The sequence below is a fragment of the Neoarius graeffei genome, chromosome 15 (assembly GCF_027579695.1).
Source record: "Neoarius graeffei isolate fNeoGra1 chromosome 15, fNeoGra1.pri, whole genome shotgun sequence".
Lineage (NCBI taxonomy): Eukaryota > Metazoa > Chordata > Actinopteri > Siluriformes > Ariidae > Neoarius > Neoarius graeffei.
The window spans coordinates 27763749-27778228 of NC_083583.1; the positions used below are offsets into that span (position 1 = coordinate 27763749).

General features: G+C 38.9%; 1 protein-coding gene across 2 annotated transcripts in view; it reads left to right on the top strand.

Moving 5' to 3' along the window:
• The window catches only part of adamts17 (ADAM metallopeptidase with thrombospondin type 1 motif, 17), a 347817-nt gene extending 336384 nt beyond the window's left edge, over window positions 1-11433 (top strand). For both annotated transcript variants that reach the window (XM_060941102.1, XM_060941103.1), the window contains 2 exons: window positions 5783-5960; window positions 8537-11433. In XM_060941102.1, the coding sequence (XP_060797085.1) occupies window positions 5783-5960; window positions 8537-8688 (330 nt within the window). In that variant the 3' untranslated portion in view covers window positions 8689-11433. The remainder of the gene's footprint in view (window positions 1-5782; window positions 5961-8536) is intronic.
• Window positions 11434-14480: the final 3047 nt, after the last annotated feature.

Sequence of the window (14480 nt, forward strand, 5' to 3'; positions counted from 1 at the left end):
TTGGTTAACTGCAATGTTGCTTAAAAATGATGTGAATTGCATATTTTTCCATGCTCCTCTCCATATTTCTCTGTTTATCAGACTCAGATTGGTGCTCTGGCTTTCCATCTGAAACCAGTGATAGTCCTGCACTAGTGAGATCAACCTGTATGGTGTTTGAACCTTAATTTCTCAGTTATGTACTTCTGTTCTTTTTTTGTTTGTTTTTTTATCTGATTGACAAAATATATTAAGCTTCAGTCCTGGGTCCAAACTCTCTTTCAGCTTATGAAGAAATACAGTTTAATCAGTGGTCTTTTAACATTTTTATAGTCTTCACTATGTTTGTTTCAACTCTTTAAGGTCACAGTGTGTGATTTTGATGGATGAGGAAAGGATATTTAATTGACGAAATTAATTAGCCTGCAGTTTATGTTCCTCAGTGAATTTTAATGCATTTGCAAAAAGCTAGCAAATCCAATTGGATCAAAATTTAATTGGCTTATTATGCATTAATTGCTCATCTTTGTTTAGATCTGCCAAGATGTAAGATTAATGGAATCTGTTCCAGGTCTGTGGATGTGCATGTTTATTCGAATGTACTGGAACAAGCTGATTGAGTTTAGGGGAGCTGGTTGAGCAGGAGCACAACAGGCACACTCATTCTGATGTTTTGTCACCTGTGTCTCTCAGAGGAAGTCCAATGATGCATTATTCAAGACACATTTGTTAAATAGCAAAGACATATTTTATATTTTCATATTTGTACTATGATTATTGGTAGACTTGGACAGTTTACAATATTGTCACAATTGCTACTTGCGTAGAGGCGCCTGTGGTTTATTATTAATAATAATAATAATAATAATAATAATAATAATGGGGCGGCACGATGGTGTAGTGGTTAGCACTGTTGCCTAACAGCAAGAAGATCCTGGGTTCGAGCCCAGTGGCCAAAGGGGGACTTTCTATGTGGAGTTTGCATGTTCTCCCCGTGTCTGCGTGGGTTTCCTCCAGGTGCTATGGTTTCCCCCACAGTCCAAAGACATGCAGGTTAGGCTAATTGGTGGCTCTAAATTGACCATAGGTGTGAATAGTTGTTTGTCTCTATGTGTCAGCCCTGTGATGGCCTGCCAACTTGTTCAGGGTGTACCCCACCTCCTGCCCATAGACAGGTGGGATAGGCTCCAGCTTGCCTGCAACCCTGTACAGGATAAGTGGCTACAGATGATGGATGGATAATAATAATAAAGTTACATTTATATACATTTATAAATTTTACCCCAGTTACCCCATGGTACCAGTAGTGGATTGGCCTTAACTGAGATCCACTAATATCGGCTCGGTGCCCGACACTACACTGGACCCACCTTTATAGATTGGCCTTAATAGGGATCTATATTGGTGCCCACTGCCTTGTGGGATAGAATGTGGTTGCAGTCGAAAGCTAGGGGAGTCTACCCTAAACAAGACCCTGTTGCCTTGCAGGCCCGGGACGGGAAAAGGCTAGGGGAGTTAACCCTAGACAAAACTATACTCATATGATTATGATGAATACAAATAATGAAACACTAGTGAACGGTGTGAATGAGAGGGCCAGGCTTGCCAGTCAGCTCTCGCCTTGCAGTGGAATTGTGGGGAACCAGGCAGTCCAAGGTTGTCAACCTGCGACTAGAACATCCTCAAGGAGAAAGTACAGCAGAGAAGAAAGCAGCTCTGTTAGGATCGGCGCATGTCCTGAGGAAAGTCCTGTCCATCCCAATCTAGTGATACTAGACAGATGGCAGAGACCAACTACCAACATGCTGTGATATAACCAATAATAATAAAGTTACATTTATATAGTGCTGTTCACAAACCTAAGGTCGCTGTACATAGGGAAAGAGAAAAAGAAGAAAAGCAGATTAAAGCAGAAAAGGAGGACAAGTAGTGTTCATTGAAGAGAAAAGTCTTGAATTCAGATTTGAATGTAGAGAAAAAAGAGCAGTCACAATGCTGTTGAATGCTTGAATCAGATTGGTCAGATGCTATTGATTAATTTTCTGTCGCAGCACATCTCGGATAGTAGTGCTAAAGACAATATGCTATATCTTCTCATTCATTATCATTTCTATCATAACAGCTTATACAGGGAGTCATAGGGTAAATGTGTGTAATCATATATGGCATGTAATTGTTCATATGGTGAAGTTTTCGTTATTTACGAAAGATAATATGTTTTTATTGAGCATTTATTTACAAAGCAGCTTTGTAAAGGTTAATTATAAATTTAAAGTTTGTAATTTTACGTTTTATGATGCTTTGCTTCATTTCTCAGTAACATAAGGTCCTGGTCACACTACAGCTCACGATGGGTTTGCGAATATTTGATGATGAAAAATTGGTACCATCACCACTAATCGTGTGATGCATGGCGAATGTTCTCCCAGCATTGTGAGTTGTTTTTTAGTGTGTCTCTGCCTTGTGAGTGGCCAAAAATGTTGTGAAAAGTGGTCATGTTTCCTTTGGCAAACTAAGCAGCAAATATTCACAGATGGGCTTGGGAATACTTCCCAAAGCTCGGGGAACCTTCTTCGAGCCTCTTGACATGTATTTGTCTTGAATCCATGTCCCCAGTGCTCACGGGAGCCTCATCAACACCATGGCTCAGCATAGCCAAACCTTTGCCAAGACTTAAAGTGCATTTACATTCGGCGATCCTTCAGAGCGCATTGTGCATGCTCTTGGGACCCAGTGATTATGGGAAACACCTGATGCTGATTAGAGTGCAATCAGCATGCACATATAAGGACACTGTTTTCACAGAGACTTTGCAAGTATTGTGTCAGGTATGCAGTGAGAGATGGAAGTAAATGCAGGAAGTGTTTATTAGCAGGCATGATATATACAAAAACAAAACGTGAGGCAAGGTCAGAGTAGCAAAACACAAATGAAACCAAAAGCAAAACAGAAAGCAGAACTTTTTTAACCAAAGTCATAAACATGGTTAGAAACAAACGTGATGGTGATAATGAAAATACTTTGCAAAGCCTCTGTGAAAACATCATCCTTATATGCATGTGCTGATTGTGCTCAAATCAGCATCAGGTGTTTCCCATAATGACTGGGATCCAAGAGCACACACAATGCGCTCTGTGAGTGGGTGTAGCCGCTCGAGCTGTGCCAGGCTTAAATGCACAAAGGCATGACAGTTAAGTGTTCACCTGCTGTGCAACCACAACTTTTAGCTCACCTGTATATCACCATGCATCTCCACCAAAATGCCCCATTTTCACTGATAACCCATCACAAAGCATCATGAGCTGTAGTGTGACCATAGCTTAAATTATGATCAATGATGATTGGGATGAATACCAGCCCTAAGAATGTATCAGTCAATAAGGGTTTTTTATTTTTTTCCCCCACAAAATTCAGCTCTCAGGCCATATTAAGTAGCTAACTGTAACCAGTGAAATGATTTCTGACAAATATAATGTGAATTAAAGCAGTACTCCTGGCAACTTATATTTGTAAACATATTCCAGCAAATATCTGCCATATATCAATTTCTTGTTCAGTCACCAGAATGACCGAATATATATATATTTTTTTAAAGTATACAAGCGTTCACATTTGGTCAAGATAACGTCCCTTGGAACAGAGATTCTCAACCACCAGGCTATGAGCTGTTTGGTACCATGCCACAACCAGAGAGTGAGGGCATTGGACAGATCTTAAAGATTTTCTTTAAGATAACTTTGTTTTGTTTTACAATGCCAATTCCAAAAAAGTTGGGACGCTGTGTAAAGTATAAATAAAAACAGAGTGAGATAATTTGCAAATTCTGGAAACCCTATATTTTATTGAAAATAGTACAAAGACAAGGGCGGCACGGTGGTGTAGTGGTTAGCGCTGTCACCTCACAGCAAGAAGGTCCGGGTTCGAGCCCCGTGGCCGGCAAGGGCCTTTCTGTGCGGAGTTTGCATGTTCTCCCCGTGTCCGCGTGGGTTTCCTCCGGGTGCTCCGGTTTCCCCCACAGTCCAAAGACATGCAGGTTAGGTTAACTGGTGACTCTAAATTGACTGTAGGTGTGAATGTGAGTGTGAATGGTTGTCTGTGTCTATGTGTCAGCCCTGTGATGACCTGGCGACTTGTCCAGGGTGTACCCCGCCTTTCACCCATAGTCAGCTGGGATAGGCTCCAGCTTGCCTGCGACCCTGTAGAACAGGATAAAGCGGCTAGAGATGATGAGATGAGATGAGTACAAAGACAACATATCAGATGTTGAAACTGAGAAATTTTATTGTTTTTTGAAAAACATAAGCTCATTTTGAATTTGATGTCAGCAACACATTTCAGAAAAGTTAGGACAGGGGTGTGTTTACCGCTGTGTTGCATCATGTCTACTTTTAACAACAATCTGTAAACGTTTGGGAACTGAGGAGACAAACTGCTGTAGTTTTGAAAGAGAAATGTTGTCCCATCCTTGCCTGATATACAATTTCAGTTGCTCAACAGTTCGGGGTTTCATTTGTCGTATTTTGCGCTTCATAATGAGCCAAATATTTTAAATGGGAGACAGGTCTGGACTGCAGCAGGCCAGTTTAGCACCCTGACTCTTTTGCTATGGAGCCATGCAGTTGTAATATGTACAAAAAGCGGTTTGGCGTTGTCTTGCTGAAAGAAGGAAGGCCTTCCCTGAAAAAGATTTTGGCAGCATATTGCTCTGGAACGTGTTAATATCATTCAGCATTAATGATGCCTTCCCGGGTGTACAAGCTACCCATGTCATGTGCACTAATGCCCCCTCATACCATCACAGATGCTGGCTTTTGAGCTGTGCACTGATAACAAGCCGGATGGTCCCTCTCCTCTTTAGCCTGGAGGATGTGGTGTCCATGATTTCTAAAAAGAATTTCTGCTTTTGATTCGTCAGACCTCGGGACAGTTTTCCACTTTGCCTCAGTCCATTGTAAAAGAGCTCGGGCCCAGAGAAGGGGGCGGGGTTTCTGGATATTGTTTATATCTGGTTTTAACTTGCATTTGTGGATGCAGTAATGAAGTGTTTTCACAGTCGATGGTTTTCTGAAGTGTTCCTGAGCCCATACAGTGATTTCCACTACAGACACGTGTCTGCTTTTAATGCAGTGTTGCCTGAAGGTCTGAAGATCACAGGCATCCAATGTCAGTTTTCAGCCTTGTCTCTTGCATACAGAGATTTCTCCAGATTCTCTGAATCTTTTAATGATATTATGTACCATAGATGATGTGACCCCCAAATTCTTTGCAATTTTACATTGAGGAACGTTATTCTTAAATTGTTGCACTGTTTGCCCATGCAGTCTTTCACAGAGCGATGAACCTCTCCCCATCTTTACTTCTGAGAGACTCCGCCTCTCTGGGATGCTCTTTTTATACCCAATCATGTTACTGACCTGTTGCCAATTAATCAAATTAGCTTTTCTTAGCATTACACAACTTTTTCAGTCTTTTGTTGCCCCTGTCCCAACTTTTCTGAAACGTGTTGCTGACATCAAATTCAAAATGAGCATATATTTTTCAAAAAACAATAAAATTTCTCAGTTTCAATATTTAATATGTTGTCTTTGTACCATTTTCAATGAACTATAGGTTTTCCATGACTGCAAATCTATTCTATTTTTCTTCATGTTTTACACAGTGTCCCAACTCTTTTGGAATTGGGTTGTATTTTATAGTGGCCATCCTGTCCAGTCAGAACTGAACTGTCAGCTTTTGATAGAAGGTGTTGTTTCTACCTTCATAGCTAACATTGATTTATTGGTGACGCGTCTTTTCATTTCAGTGCTCATCATCCTGTGGACGGGGGCTTCAGTCCCGTGTAGTCCAGTGCATGCACAGAGTGACTGGTCGTCACGGCAGCGACTGTCCCACTGTCCTAAAGCCACCAGCATATAGGCAGTGTCATCAGGAGGCATGCAATGAAAAAGTTAATGTCAACACCATAACTTCACCAAGGCTGGGTAAGAAAACCATTTCTACATGGTAGTTATATTAGTAAAAAGCAGATTCCATTTATCTTAAACTATTTGATATATTTTTCTCTCAAAAAGTATGGGGGTTAAAAAGATTTGCCTTCCACCAGCCAGAGACCTTAATGTCTGATGAATATTTATAAAATGTATCTGATCCTGTGTCATTTTGTCAGACAGCAAGAAGATAGATAACATCAGACTTCCAGATCAAAATGTAAATTAATGTGGTCCAGGGTTTAGCTTAATTGTTGACTGGATGATATGGGTAAGCCATATAATGTGTAGCGAGGCTTTTTTTTTTTTTTAAGAAAAGAGGAGAAGGCTCAGAGCAGTGAAGGTGAGATGTTTTCCTCAGATTAGAGAGATAAGGGGGGATGGAGGGAGAGAGAGAGAGAAATGTGGTCTTAGAGAAATGCTCTAACAAATCCAAAGGATGCAAATTTTCTCTTTTTTTTTTGAGTTTCAACAACTTGTCCAATGACTGTCACCAACCAGCCTATCAGCTGTTTTTAAACATAAGCAAAACACATCTAGATGTGCTGTTATTAGAAAATAATCAACTTCAGGGTGGTAACAGGAACTCCACTTCATGCTGATTCCTTGCATAGTCAATGCAGGTGTACAGTAGTAATCTAACATGTAAACAAACATCAATTAAATATATCCATTAACCTACTTTGGTAATTTGTTACAATTACATTCTGGCTATGACATGATTGATAGGTTTATATGAATGCACTTGTTCTAATAAGTTATACACAGGGACTTGTATGGCAGATACTCCACATAACCTAAGATTAATAATAAATAGATTTTTTTTTTTAAAAACAATTTTTGTTGAACAAAGAAAAATGTATGATTGTTGATGTGCTGAAGTTTTTTGAAGGCGTTTCGAGTGTCTGTGCTTTCTAACAATCTCAGTACTTTATAAAGATTCTCATAAAATGAAAATCTTCAGGAAAGTGCAGTTTATGCTTTTAGGTTTCTCGGTAAAATAACAAGCTGCATTTTTTGAGAGAAAGAGAAGGAAAGACAGAAAGAGAGCAAGAAGGAGGAGAAGGAGACAGAACAGTTGTTTATCTTCTCTGTAATGTAACTAACTTGTTTCATGGATATTTCACAACATGAAATCTAACTATAAACGATGTAAAATACAGCACCAGTCAAAAGTTTGGACACGCCTTCTAATTCAATGTAACTAACTAACTAACTAAATAAATAAATATGTCATGTATTAAAGTAATGATGGACTGTCATTTCTCCTTACTTAGTTGAGCGGTTCTTGACATAATTAACAGTTATTCCACGAAATCGAGTCATACATGAGCTGACAGCCATGAGCCATGGACGACGAGATTGAGTGGAATATTTGTTTTATTCTATCCACATTCACTAGGTTTTGAGAAACAGAGCATTTTTATTTTTATTTTTTGCAAATTCGATAAATAAAAACTTTGTTCAAAACGTCCAACAAAATCGTTTCCACTTAGAATGTAAACAACCCGGCGAAATGGCAGTAGCAATTTGTGAAAAATGCTATAATAATTCTTGAAAAATAAAAAAAGATGCGTTCTTACTATCAAATACTTTTATTCCATATTTTGTTGCTTTTTTATTTTTTGGGGTTTTGTTTTCGAGTAGAGTTTTTATTTCGTCCTCAGTTGGTTCAGCAACACGCGCCGTCATTTTGTTTTTCTTATTCTTTCGGGTTTTTTGGCGGTTGACAAACCAACTTAAAGGTGCATTACTGCCACCGACTGGGCTGGAGTGTGGAACAGGAGATATTGGCGGGGAAAACCAACCTATATTCTTTTAGCTATTTCTGTTTATTTTAAATACTTGATGATAAATTGATATATCTGACTTCATGCGTGCCACCATTTTGTTTTTCTCTATTCATGGTATATGAGCTGATATCTTAGTAGTAGAGTAGCCAATCAGAGTGTGCGATTGCTCATATCCAGTGAATGTAGATGGAATAATATGGATTACTAGAGCTGTGGACGAGGGCTATTTACTGTATTTTTATTATTTATTATTTACTGTTTGATCTCAAATGCATTAAGAAGGCAAGAAATTGCACTAATTAACTTTTGACGAGGCACCTGTTAATTGAAAAGCATTTCAGGTGACTACCTCATGAGGCTGGTTAAGATAATGCCAATAGTGTACAAAGCGTCATCAAGGTAAACGCTGGCTACTTTGAAGGATCTAAAATAGGAAACTTTTTGTTCACTACATAATTCCAGACATGTTCCAGATGTTATTTCATAGTTTTGATGTCCTCAGTATTGCTCTACAATGTAGAAAATAGTCAAAATACAGAAAAACCTATGAATGAGGAAGTGTGTCCAAACTTTTGATTGGTATTGTATGTCATTGTGTTGTTCATTAATAAATTAAACATTGATTGTTGTAATTGTTGGCAAAACATTGCTATTGTAGAATCAGAATAACACACTGTGGACCGTAATTAGTTCTGGTAGCTTTACTGTAAGGAGTTAGCAGGCATAACATAATAATTTCTGAAACCACTTGTCCTGTCCTTGTATTCATTCCAACAGCGGCACTGACGTATAAGTGCACAGGAGATCAGTGGACGGTGTACTGTCGTGTGATTCGGGAGAAGAACCTGTGCCAGGACATGCGCTGGTACCAACGCTGCTGCCAAACCTGCAGAGACTTTTACGCAAGCACAATGTCCCGCGAAAGTTAATGAGCCTGGCACTTCTTCCCACATAGCAGCTTAATTTTTTTATGTCCTCTTTTTGTACTGTCAAAAATGACACTGTGTATATTGTTATTAAGGATTATTGGATTTTAAAGCAGTAACCGGTAAATTGATGCACATGTCAGATCTTTCAAATGCTACGTTGAAACGTTTAAGGTTTTGACTTTAAAATGGTGCAAAAGATCTATGACTTTTTATTATTATTATTATTATTATGTTGCTGTAAACCAAAGTTGAGAACATAGGAGGCCATTGGAGATGACTTCTTCAGCATAGCAGCTTGGCTGTTGTACAGTAAGCTGACCGTTTAGGAAAGGCTTACTTTGCTTTCTAAAAGCCACTGGTTGGCCAGTAATCCAAGAACTGAGCAATGGGACATTATTGTCATTTTGATATCCTAATCACATATTCATTTTCTTATCTGTTGTTTCTTCTGGATTTTTTTTTTTAACACAGAGGTCCATTAAGTGCCTTAACAAGTTTATATGATCCAGAATACCATGGCTTATGAGGTCAGTTGCACCCCATTAGCTACCGTATAACACAAGCCATGGTTGTCTTAAATAAGGTCATAGGTCATTGCGAAGACTGATTTTGAGAACTTTACACTTATTACACCAACTAAATGTATGCTTAAGATCGTCTAATACTGGCCTTATCTGTGCACATTCATGTGAAAAGATACCATAACTGCTAGTGCTACACACATAAAGAGATAGTTCAGTACAGATTTGATCCCTTGATATGGGAATATGGCACACACTTGGAAACTATATTTGTTTGAATAAAATTCACCAGACAGTTTACTGAAGAGGAAAGGACTGACGGTGAGAAACATGCTCTCACTTATGATAGTGGTCACTTACCTTTTTTAAAAAAATTTTTTTGTGCCAACTTTATCTAGGTGAAGTTTGACCTGTGGTATCATAGGGCTCTATCTTGTGAGCCAATAGAAACCAAGTGCACAGGACTGAAGTCGCTTTTTTTTCCCCCCTCAGTAACAAAATGGAGGAGCTTCCTATTCTTCTGTAGCAAATTAAACCAGACCTTTTGCCTTACTTGTTGTCGCGCTTGTTTAGCTGCGGCAGCAAGCTTAACTCTACTTGCTAGGATTTTCTTGTTAGCAATGTTGACATCTCTGTACATAAATACACTACAGGCTACCCAATGCTCGTTTGCTAAATCCCACGACCAAACTAGGACTGCAAGCTTGCACACAGGCCATTTGGAAAACAAGTGTTCAGCTGAGACCTGTTATAGCAGGGAGGTTAGGACGCGTGATGTGTGATAAATGGACAGTTTATATAGACCACAGGTTCCCAATCCTGGTCCTAGAGTACCCTCTATCCTGCACATTTTACTGTTTTAATTGCTCTACCACATCTGACAAGCTCATTAACAGCCCTTCCTGAGTTGAAGTGCGTGTGTTAGAGTAGGAAAAACACTTACCTTTGCAGGACATGGTGTTCTCTTGGTTTAGGTTTGGGAGTCTGGGATATACACAGTATTGAAAGTTCAAGAAAACTTTCTTTAAGCATCATAAGCTGCAGGAAGGCAACAGCAACAGTGCTGTTTCTCATTGCCGTAGCCTGTGGATGTATTATAGCAAAAATCAGTGAGACAATCTTACAAGGTAATGTTTTGGTGACTAAATTTGATGGGTTTTTTTTATATTATCTTGAATCATATTTTGATAACACCACTAGAAACTGTCCTTTCACTGACATTAATTCTGCTTTAAGCCCTTTTCCCATGATTACAAAGCAGGTCATTTTAAAGGTGACTGTTAATGTTACAAGACTAAGATCAATCTTTTAAAGACTAGGCCAATTCCTCTCCCGTCATTTGTTTTTTTAAATAATTTTTTCATTGTTGGTAAAATTGGTCATATACACCATTGTGTTTGACTTCTTTCTTTCCATGGCTACAGAATTAACACAGATTTATTTAGCTATATTCATTTGTATGTGTTGAAACGTTAATTTCAACACATTTTCCTTTTGTATTTCGTTGTTTCAGAGTTTTAGTAAGTACTGTTACTGTTTGAAATTTTTCAATAAGAACATTGCACATTTGTTTACATATGTTAGAAGAGTGGATGTTTAACTAGCGTACAGTTTTTTTCATATTTCCAGGAGTCAAGCTCAGAACAAAGCGCTTTATGTTATTTACAATGAAAATCGTAATTGTTGGGCACAATTATTAAACAAAAATGAGCAGGTTTTAATTTTCAAGAACTCCTGATGACACCATCAGTAAAGTATTTATAACTGGTTACAGGCTCACATGCAGCTGCATTACTTTGGATCACAGGTGTAAAATGTGAACTTTCAAGGTTTTTACACTACCCAAATTCCGTGTGTGTGTGTGTGTGTGTGTGTGTTATAGATACCTTGGCCCCTGTTTTCTCAGGCAGCGCAGGGTTCATTTGGTGCTAGACAAATTTCACTACTGTGGAATTCAACAGTTTTTTTTTTTTTGTCCTGTTTTTCTCATGATTGTTCTTCCATAGGTATTTTCTGATACATATGTTTTGTGATGATTATTTAATACTAAAATGTAGCTACCTTACTATTTCAGAGATTTCGGCCTATTGGTGAAAATTGCTTCATTTACTGCTATGGTGCAGATATGCATATATATTCCAGTACTGTATGTCTTTAGTTGCACATGATTGGTACATAATCTGCATTTTTTTTTGATGGTGCTGATTTGATTACAACTGTTTAAATGGTTATACCGAAATAAATGAATCTTATAACACATGGAAATTATGTTTTACGTTTTGTAAAGCAAAGGTACGCTGGCTGAATTCATATTCTCATTTCAAAATGTTGCAAAAGTCATTGTACTGTAGGTATCCACTTTGTCTCTATTTAAGGGAACATTTCAGACAAAAAGTAACTTGAGGCATTTTCCCAGTTACCCCAAATGCAGTCAATCATCCATGACATGTTTGGTGTCTGGTATTTGATTCTTTAATTTTGCACTGGTGCTACAAGGCTAATGGAAATGTAAATTTTCCATAATTATTTGCTTCTACGTTTAAACAGTGTCATACAGGTTTGCTAATGTGGTTTAGGACACAGTATAACTTGCTGTAATCTATTAGAAAAAAGCTTCTGTGGAACTGAAAACTGTAACATTATAGTCAAAACAATCTTGAACAATAACAATCACTTTTTTCTTGGTGTAATTTGGTATCCTTCCACTCTCCAGGCGCCAGTTCCCAAAGTTTGACATTGGAATTGTGACAGAAAGTCAGAAGTTATGTAAGAAATACCACCCAACAAAGTGTCCTGCCTTAAGAAATTAATGGATGGCAAAGAACACTATTATTATGCTTCAGTTGGCTATACAGTGTTTTACATAAGTATCCACACTCCTGAATTTTTCCACATATTGTACTTTTACAAGACTTCTGCAGCATGTCTCTATCAGCTTTGCACATCTGGATCCTGATATTTTTGCCCGTTCTTCTTGGCATAAATCCTATATCATATTGGATCATGAACATCAATTTTCAAGTCAGACAGGGGTCTGGGTTTTGTCTGGGGTATTCGAACACATTCTTGGTTTTGAAGCACTCTGGTGTAACTTTGGCAGGATGCTTAGGGCTGTTGTCCTGCTGGAAGGTGAACCTCTGCCCCGGTTTCAGTCCTCTTGCAGACTAGAACAGGTTTTCTTCAAGAAATATTCTGCATTTTTGTTCATCCATCTGTCCTTAAATCTCTGACCAGAGTTCTCAGCACTGAGCGCCAGTATTTTGTGTAGATGCATGCAGTATAATCTCAGTGAAATCCATTTCAGTTCCAGGTTGTAATACTACAAAGTGTGGAAAGGTTTAAAGGGGTGGATACTTGAGCAAGGCACTGCATCTCACTTGTACATGCTACTTATCAGCATTTTAAAAACTGGTTTTAAATGTTTTGCTTTCTCATAGAAGAGTCTTTTTTTTTTTAATAAGCAAAATTCTCCACCCCTCCCAGCTACATTAGGATTCCCTAGCACAACATCTGCTGTCTTTATTTCTCCCAAGATTTGTCCTCTCCAAACAGATTAAGTCTTACCATCAACAGGATTTATTTTTCTTATTTTAATTTAGTGTCTTAATGTTGAAGGCAAGTGATGAGTGTAAATACTGACCGAAAGTAAACCTGTTACTTAAAGGGATAGTTCGGGATTTTTGACATGAATCTGTATGGCATCCCCATCAATAGTGTCGTGCAAACACACTGACTTACCCCTGACAGCATCCTGTGAGTCCAGTTCTTGTCCAGTTTTGGTCCAGACGAAAGTAGTCCAGCAAGTTTGTTGGGGTCACGAAAGTAAAACGTTTTTCGTCTCAAAACAGTATGTGTTCAAAAGAGTGATATATTTGCATCACAAAACCATTGCCAAATAAAAAGTCAGACCTCGAAATCGCTTGGCACTATTTTCTCTCCCTTCTTATCACTGCGCGCTGCCGCCAGGTGACAGCGAAACGCAGACCCACTAAGCTGGTGGGAGACCAAGACTGCACTCTATCCACGGCTTACACACGTGATGGCACGGAGCATGTGTATAGTGGCAGCATCTGTCCCCCCAGAGAGGATCTTTTCAAAAGCAGGACAGATTATAACTGAGAGGAGAAATAGAATCAGAATTAACTAGTTAATTGCAGCAATTAAAGGAATAGGTAGGAAAAGGAAGGCGCAAAGACACCGCACAGCGCCTGAAAACGGGTTTTCAGGCGCTGCGCACCCGTTTTCAGGCGCTGCACGGTGTCTTTGCGCCTGCAGCGGTGCTTTGCCTGTGCTGTGGCTGAAAATAGTTCCAGATATAAATTGGTCTAGTAAATCCCTTCGTGTTAATTTGCATTGATATGTGTACTCGATGTGACTGTACAAGTCATGAGAAATAATTATAAACAATCTTGAGTTATTTAATTCACTTTTGTAACGACAATGCTAGCTGGACACGCCGGATTACAGTGACTACGCTAAGCTAACCGGGGCGTTTATAGATCAGGACAATGGCTGGGTCGGCTACAAAACGCTTTGGCTCACTCATCCAACTCTAGGGACTGCAGGGACTGACTCAATTTCATCTGGGGGTGGCGTATTCCTTTAAATCAAAAATAAAATCTCAGGAGCCGAAAGAGCCGGCTCCTTATAGTAAGAAGAGCCAAAAGAGCCGGCTCCCGAAAAAGAGACGAAATTCCCATCACTAGTAAACAATGAATGAAACAGCCGTGGCTGTCACCTGGCGGCAGCGCGCAGTGATACCGAGGGAGAGAAAATAGTGCCAAGCGATTTCGAGGTCTGACTTTTTATTTGACAACGGTTTTGTGATGCAAATATATCACTCTTTTGAACACATACTGTTTTGAGACGAAAAACATTTTACTTTCGTGACCCCAACAAACTTGCCGGACTACTTTCGTCTGGACCAAAACTGGACAAGAACTGGACTCACAGGATGCTGTCAGGGGTAAGTCAGTGTGTTTGCACGACACTATTGATGGGGATGCCATACAGATTCATGTCAAAAATCCCGAACTATCCCTTTAAGCTAGTTGAAATAGTCACAATCCAATATGTAATATCAAGAACATTTATTTAGAGCTGTGACTAAAGTGTTGACTGGATCTACTTAAAAAAAGATGATAACAAATCTGTTGTCCAATCAAAAACAAGTATTCTCCATAACCACACTTAGCCATATTCAATACTACATTGAACGCAAGTTTATAAATAAAGAGTATCCCAATTCTTTTAGAAAATATTTGACTGTAA